The following is an 18,717-nucleotide window of genomic DNA, read 5'->3' on the forward strand; positions in this document are numbered from 1 at the left end:
TCTGTTAATTTTGGCCCCTCCCCCTACCGAAAGTTGATGGAGAAAGACGGCGGAGTGACCATTCATCTTCCCGAGTCGGATTAAAGGGGCTGTGTCAGGGCAGTCCAGTTCATTTTGTTTAATTTTTCCAATTACTCGCCCTCAATCGGAATGGAACTTAAAGTAGGCAAAAAAATTACATGCAAATGACAAAATCAGAGATCCGTGACAAACAAATATGTTTCCTGAGCATTATTTTTGAAGTTGCAAGCAGTAGGGATCAACTTTGAAAAGCTGTTAGGCTGAACAGTTTTCAAAAACCCTAATTTCAATCCGTTTCAATCTTCTTCAGTTTTGCCCATCCGTGGCATCTCTTGTTTCTGTTATGATATTTTAACCTTCCTTTAAAGTTTTGAGCGGATGTTTCTCTTAATTTAACGGGCATTTTGCAATTTCCTAATTTGGCTGAATTTCGTGACACAGCTCCTTTAATTTGTAGAAGAGTCAGGAGCATCCGTGAAGTAAACTGAAGGAAGATACAGTAACTGTTGTAGTTGAGCCTCTCCTGTGGGTACCTGTGACCTTGTTTTCGTCACAAATTTTCCATAAAAATGTCGGTCTTAACGACATCGTCGCATATCATGCAAGAATTGTTTTGATAAACACTTTTAGAAGCTCGAGCAGCCACTAAAAAAAAATTAAAAAAATAAAACATTATATTGTAACTCTTTTGGCGCGCAGCACACTTTTTGGCAGGTAACTCTGCGATCCTCGAATCACTGTCTAACGTTGTCAAACTTGATCGGAATGGCAATGCGATTGTCGCGACTTGAATTTCGTTGGACATACCCCTAGAGAGGTTCATAGTTCAAGCGAAGTGATTAGCCGTGGTTTAACACTGATCTAGGGCTCCCGGTCGAGAGACTGATTATGTGTCAAAGTCACGTGTAAACTGTCAGTTTCAGACTTTTTTAGTTAACAACTAGAGCTGCTTGTAAACTTTCCATAGATTTGAATGTAATTATCTGTAAGCCGCCAAAGCAATATATGTTGTAAAAAAGTACTTATTAATTTAAAGTTTTGCACTTGTAAGGTAAACAGATAATTAAACCATTTTTCATTGTGTGTCAATGGATCACTTTCTTCTAGCGATAACACTGAAAGACGAAGGTTTTCTGATGGAACCTTTTATTGTATCAGGCAGGGGATGAAATCAATCTGAGACTCGCTCCCAGTTCATTCGTTGTGCTTCTGCCGCGCCGAAAGGAAGCATGATGGAAGCATGCGGCTCCTCTTTGCAGATTCCCTTGAATGGAGCGAAAAAAAAAATCGTAATCTATAATGGTTATCCATGAAATGCTTTAGTCTCGATTTAGGCATATTTGCTGAATGAAACAGTATTCTTAATGCTACAGGAAAATACTCTGAGCGAGAATTTTTGGCTTTGCTAGCGCTTAGAGTAGTTATAAATCAATCCTTGGTAACAGCTATAGATTCATTTCCCAGAAGGCACGTGAACGGTACGGATCGACGGCCTAAAGAAAAGGGGAGAGATTATTAAAGAAAACAATTAAAAAATTAAAACACAACTGAAAAAAGTAGCAGAGAGAGTGGGATAAAGGTTGGTTTGAGTGGTGAAGGGGAATCCCTCATCTAGTACAGTGAAAAAAAAAAAATTTACAGATAGCAGAACGTAAAGGAGCCAAATTTTTAGCTCCCATACCCGTACCCTGAGACACTCCTAGTAGGATATAGTTTTAACAATAAGGTCTAAATCACCGAATTTTGGGAATTCAATGGTGGAAAGATCAGCGTGAACCAAAGACGACGAAAATAAGAAATTAGCATCATCATCATTATCATAAAAAAAATCACAAACCTTTTAAATTTAATCATCTTCAACTTCGCCGCTCTCTTCTTCCACAAGATTTCTGCAATCAAAGCCATGAATGCAAGACCTACGCCAACAGCCATTACGACGTACACACCCAACATGCTCTTCAGATCGATACGTTTCTGGGACAAGGCTGAAAAGGCAAAATAGGGTACACTCAAGTCCATCACTTTCATCTAAAACATAAAGTTTGTCGTTTCTGTTTTTTTTTTCTCTTAAACATGTGATGTCCGAGTTGCTGCGAGATGAGAGTAACTTTTAAAGGAAGCTCCATAGCAACAGAACCCTTGGAGAAATCATATCGCAAAACTATTGACCGTCGCTAGTGAACAAGCGAAGAGGTGTACGCCGACGCAAGATAAGGTTGGTTTCGCCGCATTGATTGACCGTGTATTCGTCATCAATGCAACTCCGATCCGTAGTAACAAGAGTACTGATTGGAGGATAAAACTGAAACTTGAACTTTAACGGAACTGTATAGTTAACCACAAAATGTATTAATTCCGAAAGTTGGTATGACGTTTTTTAGGCACCGAAAACTAAGATTTTGAAAGAGTTGGTTTCAAGAAAAGCGTGTAACAAAAAGTAAATTGCACCATCATTGGTTGACTTTCGAACGTAATAGCCTTTTCACTTGTCAGAGAATCCCTTTGATCGTTCTGACGATGAAAATAATACGCTATTATTTTTCTCAAACCGAACTAATGAATGTACAACATGAAATTCACATATTTGAGCCGAAAAATAAAGAAATAACTAAGTGTATGGAATCCTCGCCGTTAAATCGCAACCTATGCACGTATCTTCAAATCTTTTCATACAATATCCTGATGAAAACATTTATGTTTCGAAGCAATCTAAAGGTGATGTTACACGTGACGATTCGAAACGACTAATTTTAACGCAACACAGCGTTGTAATGCTGCAACAATTTTGTAACCATTCGAAACGATGTCGCAACAATGTTGCAACGCTGTGTTGCGCTAAAAATCGTTGTTGCGAATCGTCTCGTGTAGCATCACCACAAAACGTCTTGGATGCGTCTAAATAGACCGTATGGAAAAGAGTTTTTTTGTTATGATTGGGAATATAGCATATATACAAAGAGCTTTCATACTTTTTTCCTTTTCTTGGCGACATTCGTTGGCATTGTCCCACCACTTTCTTTTCAATTTGACCAGGAAATCGTTCTCGTGTAGTTTTAAAATAGCTAGCGTGACATCCGTAACCACTGGATCTTTTTCTTGGAAGGCAAAGGAAAACGCACTAGATGTGCTTAATCCAGGCACTAAAATTGACAAAAGGCGTCCTCGTATTAGATAGAATGAATGTAGACAATAATGAAGAACACAGCAACAACTTTAATTCATGCTTTTATTAGGGATAGAAGAGACTACTCCGGGGGAGGGGGGGGGGGGGTACTCTCGCGAATTTTGAATAGGGGTATGCCGCGAAGGTTCGTGAACCCTAACCCTATTTAAGGACTAAGAAAGCGAAAACTGCTACCCTTTTTAAGGCCCAAAGCCGAAAAATGACACCCTATTCAAGGAAAAAACAAAATTATTAATAGCATGAAAAGGAAAACTTTATTTCTTCTCCGTAACATTGGATGTATAGCATCAAGCATAAAATACTAGAATAAGCCTAGTTTAATAATATGCAATCATAACCGGCGGGCGTTTTCATACTCCAGTATTAGATAATACAATTAAGCTACCCCATCTAAGGACCACACCAGGGACACAGGAACAAAAGGGTAAAAAAAGATACCCTATTTAAGGACCGAGAACCTCAAAAACCATACCCTATTCCGCGGCACGTACCTATATAGCCCATATATGGGAGTACCCCCCCCCCCTTCCGGGAGACTACTATAGCAGCCTTCTCTATGGTCTCCCTGCTAAGTCTCCAAGCAATTACAGCGCGTTCAGAATGAAGCTGCTGAATGGTTACAGGTACGTCCCGTTTTAGCCGTAATATATAGATTTAGCCAGGGCTAAAAGCGAGGCTCCCATTAATAAATTTATAATTTAAATTAAACAATAAACTTGTATTCGAATTCCATAATTCAGTTAACTTTAGAGCACATTTATGTGACTTTTGAGGGAAAGGCTACCTGATTTTAGAGAAAAATAATTTGCAAACAGCCCAAGAGTGAACCAAATCTTACATCCAGTTGATAGCCTCATATGTACACCCAAAAACTGGTAATCATCTTCGATCACATTTAAGAGCCATAATGGCTCTTGATCACCGTAGATTAATTAGTGGAAAAAAAATCAGGCCAACTTTTTGGCGTTCGACAAGTTTACTTTGCAAAATCTTGTCAACAAATCTGGGTGCGGGTAAACCAACCTTTTATACCATTTATACATCACATCTGAGGTGAAACAGTAGTATGAGGCACTGTTTTTATCATACCGGCAGACCTCGAACAGTAAGCAGTATTTCACAATACAAATTGCACTCATTCAATATTCATAAACTGTTAAAAAAATTTCCAAAATCACCTATACGGCCATCCGGTTCTCACTTTTGTAGTGCGAGCTGTGGCGAGTGTTTGAATGAACATTAACAGAGTTACGCTCCAACATTATAAAGAATTTATTCTGTTTATTTTTTATTTAATGGTTTATTAACGCGCGGCATTTTGAGTACTCCTGCAAGCGACGTTCACTGAACGACTGAAAACAATCGGCACAGCGATTAAAATTACAAGAGAGACTACTAACAATCAATAAAAGAAATATAATTCGGAGAAACATATACAGAGACAACAATTTTCATTCAGGAAGAAAATTAAAGTATCCCTACAAATCCTGAGTCTTCAAGCTTCAAGCTTAAGTTTATGTTTTAAGCCGGCTTCCCGGTGTTTGCTTTTTTCAAAGACGAACTCGAGGCAGGAAAATCGCTCAAAGCTTTCTTTTCCGGCCAGAATTATAACTAAATATTCTTAGGAACGTTTTCTTTCTATTTGCGGTAAGGAAACTGTCTAAAGGCTTTTTATAGTTCTGTATTAAAGCTTATATCAAAGCTGATACTCGGTCAGATCATTGTCTCAAATCTTACAAACGTGCATAAACTAAATGACCGCATAAACTCCGCTCGACTTCATTAAATTAGATCCTAAAAAACAAACATCAAATACAATAATTTCTCTGCCTTACCATTCGAGATGCAGCTCCTGAAAGGTATCAAGAAAAGCCAGTATCGCTTCAGACTTTGCAATCCTCTTACGCATCAAGCAAGGTGAAAACGAAAACGATGCCATCCGAAATCGGATTTGCGACAAGCGACGTATTCCTCAACCAAAAACCCAATAAACAAACTAAGCATGAATAACAGAGGACTCCTAACAGCAGCTGAATTTCATTTTGCACATCCAGTGGAAAAAGACAGTTAAAAACATTACAAGTTGACATAAAACTCTGTCAGCTTCAGCTGTCAAAGTAAACAAGATTCAAGATGCTGCATAAATTTTCCGCATGAACTCACCTGTCACATTTTGACCAACCAGAGCATAAAAAATTGGACGTAGAGCGTGACCAACGCGTGACCATGGTGAGAAAAGTCAAAAGCAACTGTTTTCCCTGCCCGTAACAGCTGGCTGAATTTTCGCGTCCGAGGTCAGTTTGCAATCAAAATTTTAATTGTGTAGCACATAAACACAACATATTTCATATGAATTTAGAAAAAACTTGAACTTGAGCCTGCGATCACTTGAAAACTAGTAACTTGTCAGCGGATAACTTCATAAAATACTTGACCTCGATGGGTCGACACCTGAGCCCGCGATACGGTCAAGTGATACTGGTCAGCGGGTACCCTGTTTTGACAGCTGTCAATTGATCAAAACATTGATGTCCAATATGTGTGCATTATCAGTTAAACTAGTAAAAGTATAAGATTGAACATTGTTCGCGATCTAGTTAAACAATTAACTGGTCAGCGGACAGCTTCCAAATAAATCACGTCACCTCGATGAGTTGACACATGAGCCCGCGATATGGTCATGGGATACTGGTCAGTGGCTATCCTGTTTTGACAGCTGTCAATTGACCATAGTGTGAATGTCCTAAAATCCTATATTAAAGATGTGGACTTGCCAAGACACGCCTGAGACACCCCTCCCTTCCTTTTGATAGTCTCCCCTACCCCACCCGTACAATCTGTAGACGCGTACGTACGTACGCTCGGTCAATCACGTGACAACCAAACGAAAAGAGGTTGACCATATTCCATGAGTATGGGGCTCTGTCCCACGCGCGCTTCGCGCGCGCGGGAGCCCCGCTATTACTCCTGACCATTGTTGTAGTAATTAATTGCACTCACTGGTTGGCAGAGAAGGTGCACATTCACTGTAACAGATATAATTATACTGACCTTTATGGCCTAGCTAGCTCCTACGTATCTTTGTAGTCTGCTAACTATTCAGCGTCCCAACACTTACTTTCTTCGACGAAATGATATGATCTGCTTCTTGAGCCATATCATGCTAAGACATCGAAAACATTAGGCGACAGGTCGTTTTTAGTGATGGCGCCATCGCTTTTCAGCGCCCTTCCTCGACACATTCAATATGAGAAGAATTTCATCCATTTTAAAACCTTGGTAAAGACTGTCTTGTCTATATTAACTAACCTATGACTTTTAGATAGTTTTAAGAATGTTTTAATATTTTTAGATCATTTCAATATTTCGTTCATGATTTATACATGTACATGTTTTTTGTTTGTTTGTTTGCTTTTTGGAATTTCTTAGTTTACATTGAAAATAACTATGCATTTACTTTATTCCATTCAGTATTTCACGAATCTCTACCCTGGGTACCAGAGGTTTTTCTCGCGTGCAGCGGAATTAATCTTCGGTGTCGGCCGAATGCCGAAGCCACGATCGAGGGGCGAACGCGAGACATATAACAGAAATCGGAAACCGCGAAAGAAAAGTCGCCCGACACCCAGCGTAAAATATCTCTGTAACGCGCATTTGATCAATTACATATTCGAATTTGCTCTTTATTTTTAAGAAATAAAATTATTGTTATCAATTTTTATTATTATTAAGTATCTTACATATAGAGTCACGGAGGCAGCGAGAAATTGAGACACGAGTAAAGGAGATATTTTGACGGGAGAGTTGAAATTTAACATTTATACAAGGAACTGTGAATGAAAACCAAGCACCACCCAAGCTGTTGTCGCTTGAATTCAGAGCTTATATTCTGTAGTTACCTGTGGTCAAATTGCAGGGTTGTTTGTTGGCAACATGACGGAGCATCGGGCCATCATATATTAGCACCATTTCTTCTCTCTCTTTCACCCATTGGATGCCTTGCTTGATGTTTTGAGCAACTGTGCCATGCTCTTGAACCCTGCGCCAAATTTGTCTGTGCTTTTCCATCTGACTTGTCTTGAAAAACTCGTAAGTACTTCCTGAGGATATTATTACTACCTTATAAGACGACGTTAAGATGTCATTGAGGTTATTGATTGGATACCTTGTATTCTTCACCGTGAAAAATGCTGCGAGGTTGGCGGTGTAGGATGAAACAAAAACAAGGATGCAGAACCAGTAACAGGCAGTGAGGACGCGACCTGAATAGTAAAATTAGGCTTTAAAACGTTATGAAAACTGTACAAATAATTAAAGCATTTAGTATATCCCAAATTTGTTTCTTTGTTGTTGTTGTTATTTGTGTTTGGTTGTTTTTTTTCCGTGGCCAGTCAAATATGTGATTTGAATAAGATACCTTAAGTTGTGCTTTATCCTACGAGGGAAGGATAGTGGGGGCTGGATGCTACCCCTTGGACTGACTTTTTTCTTCATTTTAAGAGAACAAAGAAGACCATGTAGTCAACCTCATATACACTGCATGTCTCCAGTACTTGGAGCTTTTCACTTTTTAGTTCACGTTTAGCTGTCGTTCGCCAGTCAAATTATGCTTCCGAAAATTTGGCTCCGGCGACTTCAAAGCCCAGCAGTTAAGAGTTCTTAAGAATGTATTATTCTCTTAAAAGAGAAGAAATCTTGATCTCAGCTGGAAAGAACTGACTCCTGTACATCGCAAGGTGCTTTTGAATTTATTACACGTAAAAAACAAAATCACATCAGCTATCGAACTCATGAAATGTTGTCGAACTCTTATCGTCAGTGTCTATACGGGTAGGAATTGACACTAAGGTGAATACGGTGCGTACTGATTTTCAGTGCTTAATACGTTCTGCGTCGGACTCCTGATTGAATGAATTGCTTTTGGGTCTGTGGTCATGGAAATTTCCTCCGAAACTGTCATGGATTTTCTGTTTGTTTCTTTTGGCGTATCCACGGAAATTATGATCATTATACGTTTCTGGGAAACTGCCCACCCACCCCTTCCCTATGCCAACATTAACACTTACTTCTTACTTAGGGCAAAATGTCGCCTTGGGGAAGGGGTAGGTGGGTAGTTTCCCAGAAACGTATAATGATACGAAATTTTTTGGTGGCAATTTCATTCTTGTCCCCACAAAAAAATTCTTAACCATGGGCAAAACCCATTTACCTGATCTAGGGTCAAAGGAGCCGCATTATATATTAGTAAAATGCAACTAGTGGTATATTATCAATGCTGCATTCTGATTGGTTGAGCTGCTACTAGGCTATATGTTATAGCTCACTAGTAGCAAAAAGCGCGGGCTTTTTGGCGGCAAAAAAGTATTAAAGTCTAGATTTAACTACTAAAATTGTTTTATTCTCCATATTTTTGACCAACTAATTGGATTTTACTATACTAAAACAATTATTCCTTTCGCCCTCATAGCCTCTTAGTCAATAGCCAATTCGGCCTTCGGCCTCATGGGCTATTGACTCAGAGCCCAGTCGGGCTCGAGGAATAATTGTTAAACACAGACGCACACATAGGGTTGCATCTACCCCTCCCACGGTATGAATTTGCATGTCCGTCCAAAAGGATCAAGGCCTTACAGCATTGGACGCTTACTAGAACAGAGAAGCACAATTCTAACTTCAGTAGCAGTATCAACCAGAACTTCTTTACATTTTTTTTATCGCATGACGTGACGGACATTTGGGATAACTTCCATGAAGGGGAACATAAAACTTTATGACATGCTAACTTAGGACCACCACCTGACAAACTCTTTGGTGTCTTGTCTTCTCCTTGCTGCAACATACAACTCAATGAAAACCAGAGACTGTTGGGAAAGCTGAACTCCCAGGATGTCCCTCGGCCATTCTCATCTTTGTAGCCATAAGGGCTGAAATAGTTCAAGACAAACACAGCCCCAGATATGATGACGATACAGGCAAGTAAAGTGTACCAAACATTTTCGTGGAACGGGTCAGCAAATTGTAGGAGATCAATTCTTGCCGACTCTTTCTTCATGAGCAGCATTTCTTTAGCGTAGTACATGAATGGAACGGCGAAGTCCACTACATTCTCTCTGCGTTCGGTTATGGTTAAGGCAGTAACAGCCATATCAGCACGCTTTCAAGGAAAGAAAAAAACTTTTTTTAGTTATAGTTTTAGTTTTTTTTTTTGTGTTTGTCCTCGATTCTTTCGCCCAGGAAGAAAGTGAATTGATTGTTTGATACCAACCCGATTTATCAGCTCTCCAATCACGCCATTCCAAGTCCCGTTTTCGGCTTCGGCGCCATAGTTACCGTCTGGGGTGATGTAGATGTCATAAGTGAAATGAAGATTTCTCGCCAATTCCTCCAACAGATCAATACAGTATCCCTTGAATGAAATAGCGCCGTCTTTGCTCTTCTCTTTAATAACAAATGGGTCATCCTGTATTGATTAAAAAAAAGAAAAAATAGGTATAAAAAGCCATATCTTTCAAAAAATAAATATTTAAGAGCTATAAATTGTGCTTTCAATACCTCCTTAACAACAACTCTAAGTTTTCTTCCTTCCAGGGCCCCTCTTTGAAATCGATTTCCCATGTTGCACGACAAATTCTTAAACATGGTGAAATGCTTCGTCGAGTTCCATGAACCTACCTGGAAAATCAAAAAGGGATCAGTACAGAATTAAAATAGCACGTACGTCATAAACCACTTTCAGGACGTCATTCTTAACGTCATAACGGCACAATCGATCCCAAGAGCTCTAATTTTATTTCTACCCTTGATGATTTTCATGATGCTTAAAACACATTTTTACATAACTAGAATGAAAGAATCAAAATCACAAATTCAAGCATTGTAGAAGACTTGAGAAAATGACGAGAATACGGTTACCGTATTAACCTTGGAAAAACTTAATTTATTCTAAATACCCAAAATCTTCATTACTTACAACTTTGAAGGAGTTGTTCCTTAAGTTATAGATATCAAACTCAATCCGGTTTCGCGTTCCACCTTCGTCAAATTGGACATTTCCTGTTATACCATCAACATTGGCCTGTGGATTGTAACAAAACCATAAAAGGCACTGTTCCTGGTATTTACGTGGCACAGGTTTAAGTTCAATAATGCACATAGGGCATTCCAGCGAAGTTACAGTTTCCAGTTACAACAATTTCATCAATGGTCTTTTATCACGCTACGGCAAATGACTTTTGTAAATTAGTCTCTGAAATCAGAGGTTCAGGTGTAAAATCAATTTGTTCCTCGTGAAAGCGAGTTTATGATTTTGTCGAAATTGGCATCACGCGTGGAACGCGCGTGATCCCCTAGCGAGACAGAATCACGGGTTGAGTATGTATATAACTTCCGCAGTTACCTAGCAACCAACCATTGACAAACTCTAACAGGCGTCATTCAGCGTGATGTCATAGCGCATTTTAGGTTTCCAGGCAACACAACTGGTTGTTAGAACCGGTTTGCCACCGATTTCGATGGTGCACTTTCAAGTTGATTGTGACGCAGGTATTTCTGAAGCAAATAACTGCGAACTGCAAACTCAATAGTGCTATTCCACAAAAATTTCCGTTTGAAATTTCGGAAATTGTACGTGCCGAATGGGGTGTCAGTAAAAGGCGGGGTCGTGGTCGGGTTCGAGGTCGAGGCCGGGACCAGGGTCGGGGTCTATCTTTTTTTAAAGAATGCTGTTTTAGGGTTAGGGATGGGGTTTGGGTTGATACTAACCCTAACCATAACCCTACCCTAACCGTAATCCTCACACAGCATTCTTAAAAAAAAAATGGACCCCGATCCTGACCTCCCGTTTTACTGACACTCTGCCCAATGGAACGATACATTCCCTTTGCACAGACCCGAGCCAAGCCACTGCGCGTTTGCTTATTGTCCTTGCAAGAAGGATACAAAGGTGCAGTATTGGGGACAACAATTTTGTCAAATGGAAAGGGACATTTCGGTCTGACCGACCGAAATGACCGGACCGGTCAAAATGGACCACGTTCATTAGTTTCAGCACTTGTGCTAAGCTAGAAGCTTGAGACTGTGATAAAGTTTTTACTATTATTATAAAGAACGGCGAAATGAACTTCAGCCAGAACAATGAAGAATAAAAGACGAGAGCGCGCGTCAAGCGCGAAAGTGAATAATAAACACTGGAACAAATAATGCGAAATGACTTTGAAATACTCGTTTAAGCTAATTTTTCTCCAATTCATCTTTGAATTCATGACAAACACAGCTCCACATGCTTCAAACAGCGTGAATAGCAGAGAAAAATGCCTAAGTCTATTAATTTTCCGTGGTTAAAAGTTCAGGGGAAGCGTGGTCTGGTGGTCTGGTAGCTGACTTGTCCCGCAGGAGATAATCTTGGTGTAAGTTCAAATCTCGGCGTGGCAGATTCGTTTTGTTTGTACATTTGTTTTTGTTCTGATTTTTTTTAATCGCATTTTTCTCTTTGGCTTGTTTCTTTTTATTTTTACTGGTGACCCTTTCAGCTTGGCAAGATTTTTACAAAAACGTATTTCTAGTTCACCTTGATGATACAGGTTAGCATTTTATCTCTTTCATTTGAAGTAATTGTGGTTCCATTTATCGATGAGCAAGGTTCTCTGTTCAAAGCCTGACTTATAACTTGGACGGCATCGTAAGCTAGTGAAGCTTGTTCCTATGGAAAGAGTACCAACGCAAAGGTGAATTCAAAATGTGAACTAATAAGAACTGCGGTCTGCTGTATTTGTTAAAGATATTTTTATTGACGAAAAATTAACAACATTAATACACAGCAATAGCAAAAACTAAATACATAGGTCAGTTGGTAACACAACTTAGTTACAGCTTCAACACACAAAAAAGTAAGTGAACAAATTAAAAAAAAAACGATAGAAATAAAAAGTATTGGAAGATAAAAGCCTGTCAGTTGCCACACTTATTTAATATTGTTTGCCACAATTTTCAATGAATGCGATATTGTTCAAAAGCTTACGTAAAAATTCATCTAAATTAAGTTTCGTTGCGATGTACTTGCAAGTATGCAAGTATTTCTTTTGCAATAAAGCCAACAGACTGAGTTTGCTTTGAGTTGAATTTGACATTTGCAATGGACACGAATCTTCGAATGTGTTAAAAAAATTTAGCTTGTTAAAAAGTTGTACGTTCTCCTTTTGATATTTGTTTTGGAGAGAGATTCCTTTGACTCTGGAAAATGTATAAAGATGTGCTCAATTGAATCAGGATGAAGGAAGAAAGGACACTAGTCATCAGAGGCTAATTTATATTTCAGTAGTTCTTTGTTTGTCGTGATTATCCTGTGCATAACCTTAAAAGAGAATTGTGTGGTAAGCTTATTATCTTATAGAGGACTTGTATATATTCACAAAACAATCACCCAAATCAGGAAGTTCTGAAAAGCTTTTTCTCCAAGCCCTTACTGCAGAGGGTTCTGCTGTATTAGAGAATTTCAGTAGTCCGTATGCGCTCCTGAGCAGGGGAGTGGGTGGAGGGGGGGGGGGGGGGGGGGCACTCTGGGGAAGTATGGGTAGAGGTGTACCGCCGAAGCCTTCAAAACCTAACCTTCTTTTGGAACAAAAAATTGCTCATTTTGCTATCCTGTTTAACATGAGAGGTGTTATTATATGTGTTTAATTCGTTTCGTTTTGCATACACTTAAAATAGGTAATTTTCAAACTAATATTATGGAAGTGTTGGTGACACAAATGTAGACCGCTCATCTGCAGGCTTTTGGTCTGAAAAACACCACTCGTTAAAGACGCCAAAAAGTTGAGTTGTATGCCCTGCTATACCTTTCAATCTTACCGTTTCTTTTTCGGCTCTAGAAGATACATTTTTAAGACACCTGAGTTTCATTGCTAGAACCACATTGTTTGGATGACTACTCAAGTTTAACGGAACCTGCAATTCGAAAAAGTAATAAGGGTAATAGGAGTAAAATACTTCAAAATCACGACGACGGATTGATTAATAACAGAACACTGGTTTTCAAACCTGTCCTTGAAGTATCCATTTGCAGACTTTGTCCCTACAAGGCGCCTGACAAGAAATAAATAGGAACGGGTAGATAAATAAACACCAATGAAGTACCTTATACTTTCTGAATATTACAATAGCCAGACATCAAATCCAAAGGCTGAGTAACCTGTTGCAACATTATCCCCATATTTCTTTCAATGGTAAAAAGGAGAATGACTTCAGCTTTAAGGCTTTTTATTTCTTCGATTGCTCTCCATATGGGAACCGTCGAGTCCTCGTTCAACATTTCCTCAGAAATCTCGACTAAAGTTGCGTTAATATTTGATCTCTGCGATAGCACATGGAAATATCCAGCTTCTTGTATGCGATTTCCTAAAATGATTAAGAAAAAGTGTCTGTGGAGTTTCGCTTAATGAATGCTGACTGTGGAAAAAAGGATTGACGGATTGATTGATTGACTTTATTACACTGTAGCAATTTGGAAATCCAAAGTCAGGTTGCGGATATTGGAATCATGATAAAAAGGAATTTCCTCAACATACGTGATAACCTCACCTCGAGACAGAATCGTTTTTAATGCTATAACCAGTTCGGGAGTATGCCAGTTTTGGAAGAAGCGATGACGTCATGATTCCATTGTTCTGCTAAAAACACGCAAAAATGGGAAAAAATAATCGCCAAAAACAAGGGAGCTTTTTTCAAAGCCTGTTCCAGGTCCACTCGTTCAATATCCGGGACTTCTGAGCTAGCAGTGCTGATGAAGAAGCCTTTTCCCTGCTTTTTGAATGTCAAGAGCAGTTTCGTGTCACATTACGGTAGTTAAAATCGAAGTTATCAAACAGCGTTCGAAGACGTCGCCGCCATCTTGACGGGCATCGAATGTAAGTACATGTCTTTAGGTTTAGTTTTCAGTATCTTGCCGAATTTTTACGAAATCAAGACTAATTTTCCTCAAAACTACAACGTGTAAGGTCTGTTCAGGCAAAGTTTCATCGATGGTAACAACCTAGTAAAAGTGGTAACCACACATTGAAAATTGCCAACGGACAGGAAGGGTTACTATATTGATGGTTATGCCTTAGTCTGTCTATGTATTTTTAGTTATAAGCGATCAAGTCTGTTTTTGGTTGTGTTCACCGGCAATGTATGCGACTCTGATCTACAAATCACTTTATTGATCCAGATCATGTCTGTGGAATGAGTTTTAAATCAGTGTGAGTAGGTTCTTATATTGATTTCTTATATTTTTATCAGGATGTTCGTCCAAAATGTAGACAAACATCTGGACATATTACAAACATGTTGTCGCGTTTGTGCCAAAAAGCTGAGAAAAGGAACAAGGAACACAAATGTTAAATATCTTCAGAACGACATATATGTGCTCTGAGGGCAAACTGTTGCTTTAGATTCGCCTCATGTTACTCTGTAATAAAAAATTTATAGTCCAAATTCAACCCTACCTCAGTAAAATCAAACATGTGTTTTTGTTTCTTTGTAGTGTGGTCACAGGCTTACCTACCACCACAAAAGCCCCTCATCCCTCTCAAAAATGGGTAAGAGGAAAACAGGTTGGAGGGGGGGGGGGGGGGGGGGGGAGGTTATATACCTTGTGAGTGGAAGCTCACACTCAAAGACCATTCAACCATAGAAGAGACTGTGGCCCTTATTCAAGGGGCTTTAAAGGAGATAGATGAGGAAGGAGTCATGGAAGTGGAGGCTTGCGAAGATTTTCTCCAAATAATGTTCAATCCCTTGCGTCAAATATTGTTTATACTTTACAAATGCCAAATACATAATATGTTCAGTCCCTGTGCTGTGCAAAGGTCAATCTGAAACAGGAAAAATGCCACACTCTCCCCCACCAATACCTTTGCATGAGCACTAAGCCCACATTTTATGTCATAATATTGAATATGTTTGTATTTGAATAAATCCTAAATTATTGAGATTCTCTCGATGAAAAAGCATCTATATTATTGTATCGTCTTCAACAAATGATCCTCCCTAATAAATAATACATGAGAGACATCTCACAAGATAACTGTTGAAAACCTATGTCAGCTGCTACTGTCTTCATTATATCAATTAAGCTTTGGTTTTTGGTTTTCATGTCCAAGAAGGTGTTAAAAAAACAAGATTTTGAGTTATAAGAGTGTGTATAAATATGCGAGCCAGCGAGCCATGGTAGCGAGTCATGCAGGTCAGATACGACTCATTGAAAACAGTAGTACCGAAAGAATTAACTGAAAGCTAACCATGGTAAATAAGTGTTTAACCTTAAACAGCACTTAATCATAACCCTTACCCCAACCTAAACCCTAATCAGTAAAAAGAGTGTCCAACCGTAATCTGTAAAATGCGAAGTTTTTACTTGTTTTTGCTTTATTTTTGCTGATGGTCTGCGTGACATGCATAGCTCCCTTGCTCGTAGTTTATGTCAGGACCAGAAATAAAATGTTTATTTACAAAAAACAAAATGTAACAATGAAATTAATAACTTTTATAATTGTAACTTTACTCTGATATGTGAGCTTTGTTTTCTTGAAAGTGCTGTTCAATAGAAACATGGAGAACTATGAAAAAGAACTTTGGAAAACTTATGTTGTGTGCATGCCAAGTGCAGCAATCATTATTATTTTGGGCCAAACCTTGTCTTATAGAATTGTTTGAGGGTCCCCACAGAAAAGACTTGGAGAAAAGTGCTCCTCAAAGTTACAATGCCTTTGGTTTGAAGGCAACCCCAGAGTTAAAAACAATAATTTAGTATTATTCGGATATACATTAAATCCCATATAAGAGGATATTTTATAACAACCCATAACCCTGGTGATCTCTGACCTCTGGTCAAATCCGGTGGACTACAAGACTATAGTATCCCATTTTAATCAGTATATCCAAAAACATGTAACAGGCATTCTTAGTTTTCCAATATGTATATTAAATTCTAAAGAGTCTCTTGCATTTGTTAAGCTTGAGCAAATAATTAGTGAACTTCAGACAGTGGAATAATTGAAAGCAGTAGGTTTTTTTGAAGCGGGACAAAGAAAAAATGATCAGGGATGATAAGCAAGATTTTCACTTTGTGGGTTTTCAAGAAGAAAACGCGGACACAATACCCTCGGAAATCCCTTGTAAACCTGTTGTAGACCTGGACGGAACCGCTTCAGGACATACACCAACAGAACATCATATTCGAAAAAAACAGATATTTTACTCCCAAATGACTCGCTTGGACCAAAACAATAACCTGAATTACCAGCCGTATACTCCGGCCAGTCGCTCACTCCCCGAGAGAGAAACAGAAACAACGGGAAAAATTACAGTAAAACTTACTCTTTGCAAACATAAGGAAATAAATTATAGAACAACTCACTTTTTTAGTTGTTTCCAAAGCATTCTTTTTTCTTATAATATAAAAAATTAATGAAAGAAATAGGCACAAACTTGTCAGCGTGCTTACCTATTTTCGATGTACTGATTACATACGCAGTGAGTACGAAGTGCCTACAAAGCGCGCAATAAGCGAAGAACTATAGGGCAAGAATGGTTATTCCTTGTCCTCAAGGTACTTCCCAATTCATAGTAAGGAGAAGACAAATAAAAGGCTCGATGAAACAAGAATAAACGAGAATTTCTGTCAATACTCTTTCCTCTCCCTTGTCCGCCATTTTGTATGTTTTGAAAATGACCATCGCCATGGTGATCATGTTATGGTTGGTGACGTAGACCATTGTTTTCGCTTCTTCCAAAACTGGCATACTCCCGAACTGATAACGCCAATATCAAATTGTTATGTTTTCTTGGATATTCTTGAAATTACGGGCGGGAACTCGAGCCCATTCTTCCCCTGGGTTCTACCAACAACATACCTGTCCAAATAGCATTCAAGACTGTATCAGTTGAATTTTTCCCATCTTTTTCAATAAATTTCTTAACTTTTCACTTTCCTAGTTACCAAGCTAGAAAACGATGTCTGTCAATCAGCAGTCATATAGCTACTCAGAGGGTATATCCGCATTTTACCCCTCAGTGGTTTTTTACCCACTACTAGCATTCAATCCTAGAATCAGATACAATCTTTGGAAAACTAACAAGAAAGGGGGAGTTAAGAGCTTTTTGGGTACGGTTCAACACGAGAGGGATAAACTGTCCCCTAAAAAATCAAGGAGAAAAAACAAAAAAAAAAACACGACAAATCAAATAAACAGACAAAGAAAGAAAATATTAATTTTAAAGTATTCTCTTTAAGAAGAATCTCATCCAGTTTTAAAATGAAGCATCGCTCCCCTTCCTGTCCCTTTCTACATGCTGTAAAAATCTTTCATTAAAAAAATATATAATTATTATATTTCAACGTACCATCGAAAACCAAGGCAACGTTTTCCCATCTGAACGTCTTGAGGAATGCCAGAGAAGCATGCGCATAATCTTTATACCCAGGTGACATTTGGATCAGGTTTTCACACTGACTGAATGGCGTACTGTGTCCACTGAGACGGATAAGGGGGATGTTTGTTAATGTAGATAGTGCACATGATGAAATTTTTGTGTGACCTCCTTCGTCGATTAGTGCTATAACGTTTTGCTGAATGAGTAGTGAAGCTGAAAATAACATGGATTGAGTGGAAAATTCTGGTCGCTGGCATAAAAAATAACAACGCTTTTAAAGCTCATTTGTTTTAAAATATACTTATATGTTAATACACGGAACTGGCAACATCCACATTGGACCGGAGTCTCTTCATCGACCCTCGCATTGACATACAACGAGTTTCATGAACGTTTCCAGATGCACATAATTACAGCATTAAAAGAAAATGAAAAAAGGAATGGTAGATGAATGTTAGCACACAAAACTGGCAGACAGACCTACTTGTGAGAGACAGCGATACAAGGTAAATAAGCTCTCTTTAATAAGACAAGAAGTAACTTAAATATCCTGCTTATTAAATATTCACGTTGACACATTACATAACCCGAATCTTAATAACAAGTACAACAATGTACGCTTGGCACTCGTCACAAGATCAGCAATGAATCACTGAGAATCCGGGTTCTCAAAGTTTACAACTGAGATTAAAAACTTTTGCATTGGTAGCGTTTACCAGCCGGACAGGTCTCAGAACATTTGGTTGGCCATGCAGATCAAAATCGTTAAAAATGTAATGAAGCTATAGAATCGCATGAAAGCACTAAATATGGACGTGGTCGGGTTGTTTTTTAAAACAGTTCATCAAAACCACGTCTTACCTTGACTGAAAAGATCAATCGTCTCTGATAGGTTGAAAGTTTTCAAGAGTATTGAGAAGTTATTCGTAGTGGAAGCATTATTGATGGCCATATCTAGCGCGTTAAAATTAGGGGATCCCGATCCCGAGCTAATAACACCTGCAAAAGACAAAGTAAGAATAACTTGAATTACTTAAGTATCGGCATTTGCCCGGTTTTTGTTTTTTCAACGTTGTCTCAAGATAGTATAAAGAAGCTAAAAG

At 38.7% G+C, this 18,717-nt stretch overlaps 1 protein-coding gene across 1 annotated transcript in view; it reads right to left on the reverse strand.

The window, feature by feature from the left end:
* Positions 1–647: 647 nt before the first annotated feature.
* Positions 648–18,717, reverse strand: part of LOC140945555 (glutamate receptor ionotropic, kainate 3-like) — an 18,186-nt gene continuing 116 nt past the window's right edge. The window contains exons 2-14 of the mRNA XM_073394568.1: positions 18,476–18,613; positions 17,585–17,827; positions 13,344–13,597; positions 13,052–13,147; positions 11,772–11,903; positions 10,176–10,280; positions 9,758–9,877; positions 9,471–9,665; positions 9,002–9,359; positions 7,105–7,467; positions 2,991–3,161; positions 1,859–2,006; positions 648–666 (exon numbers count right to left, since the gene is read on the reverse strand). Coding sequence (XP_073250669.1) covers positions 648–666; positions 1,859–2,006; positions 2,991–3,161; positions 7,105–7,467; positions 9,002–9,359; positions 9,471–9,665; positions 9,758–9,877; positions 10,176–10,280; positions 11,772–11,903; positions 13,052–13,147; positions 13,344–13,597; positions 17,585–17,827; positions 18,476–18,613 — 2,342 coding nt within the window. The remainder of the gene's footprint in view (positions 667–1,858; positions 2,007–2,990; positions 3,162–7,104; positions 7,468–9,001; positions 9,360–9,470; positions 9,666–9,757; positions 9,878–10,175; positions 10,281–11,771; positions 11,904–13,051; positions 13,148–13,343; positions 13,598–17,584; positions 17,828–18,475; positions 18,614–18,717) is intronic.

Source organism: Porites lutea, chromosome 8, assembly GCF_958299795.1.
Source record: "Porites lutea chromosome 8, jaPorLute2.1, whole genome shotgun sequence".
Taxonomy (NCBI): domain Eukaryota; kingdom Metazoa; phylum Cnidaria; class Anthozoa; order Scleractinia; family Poritidae; genus Porites; species Porites lutea.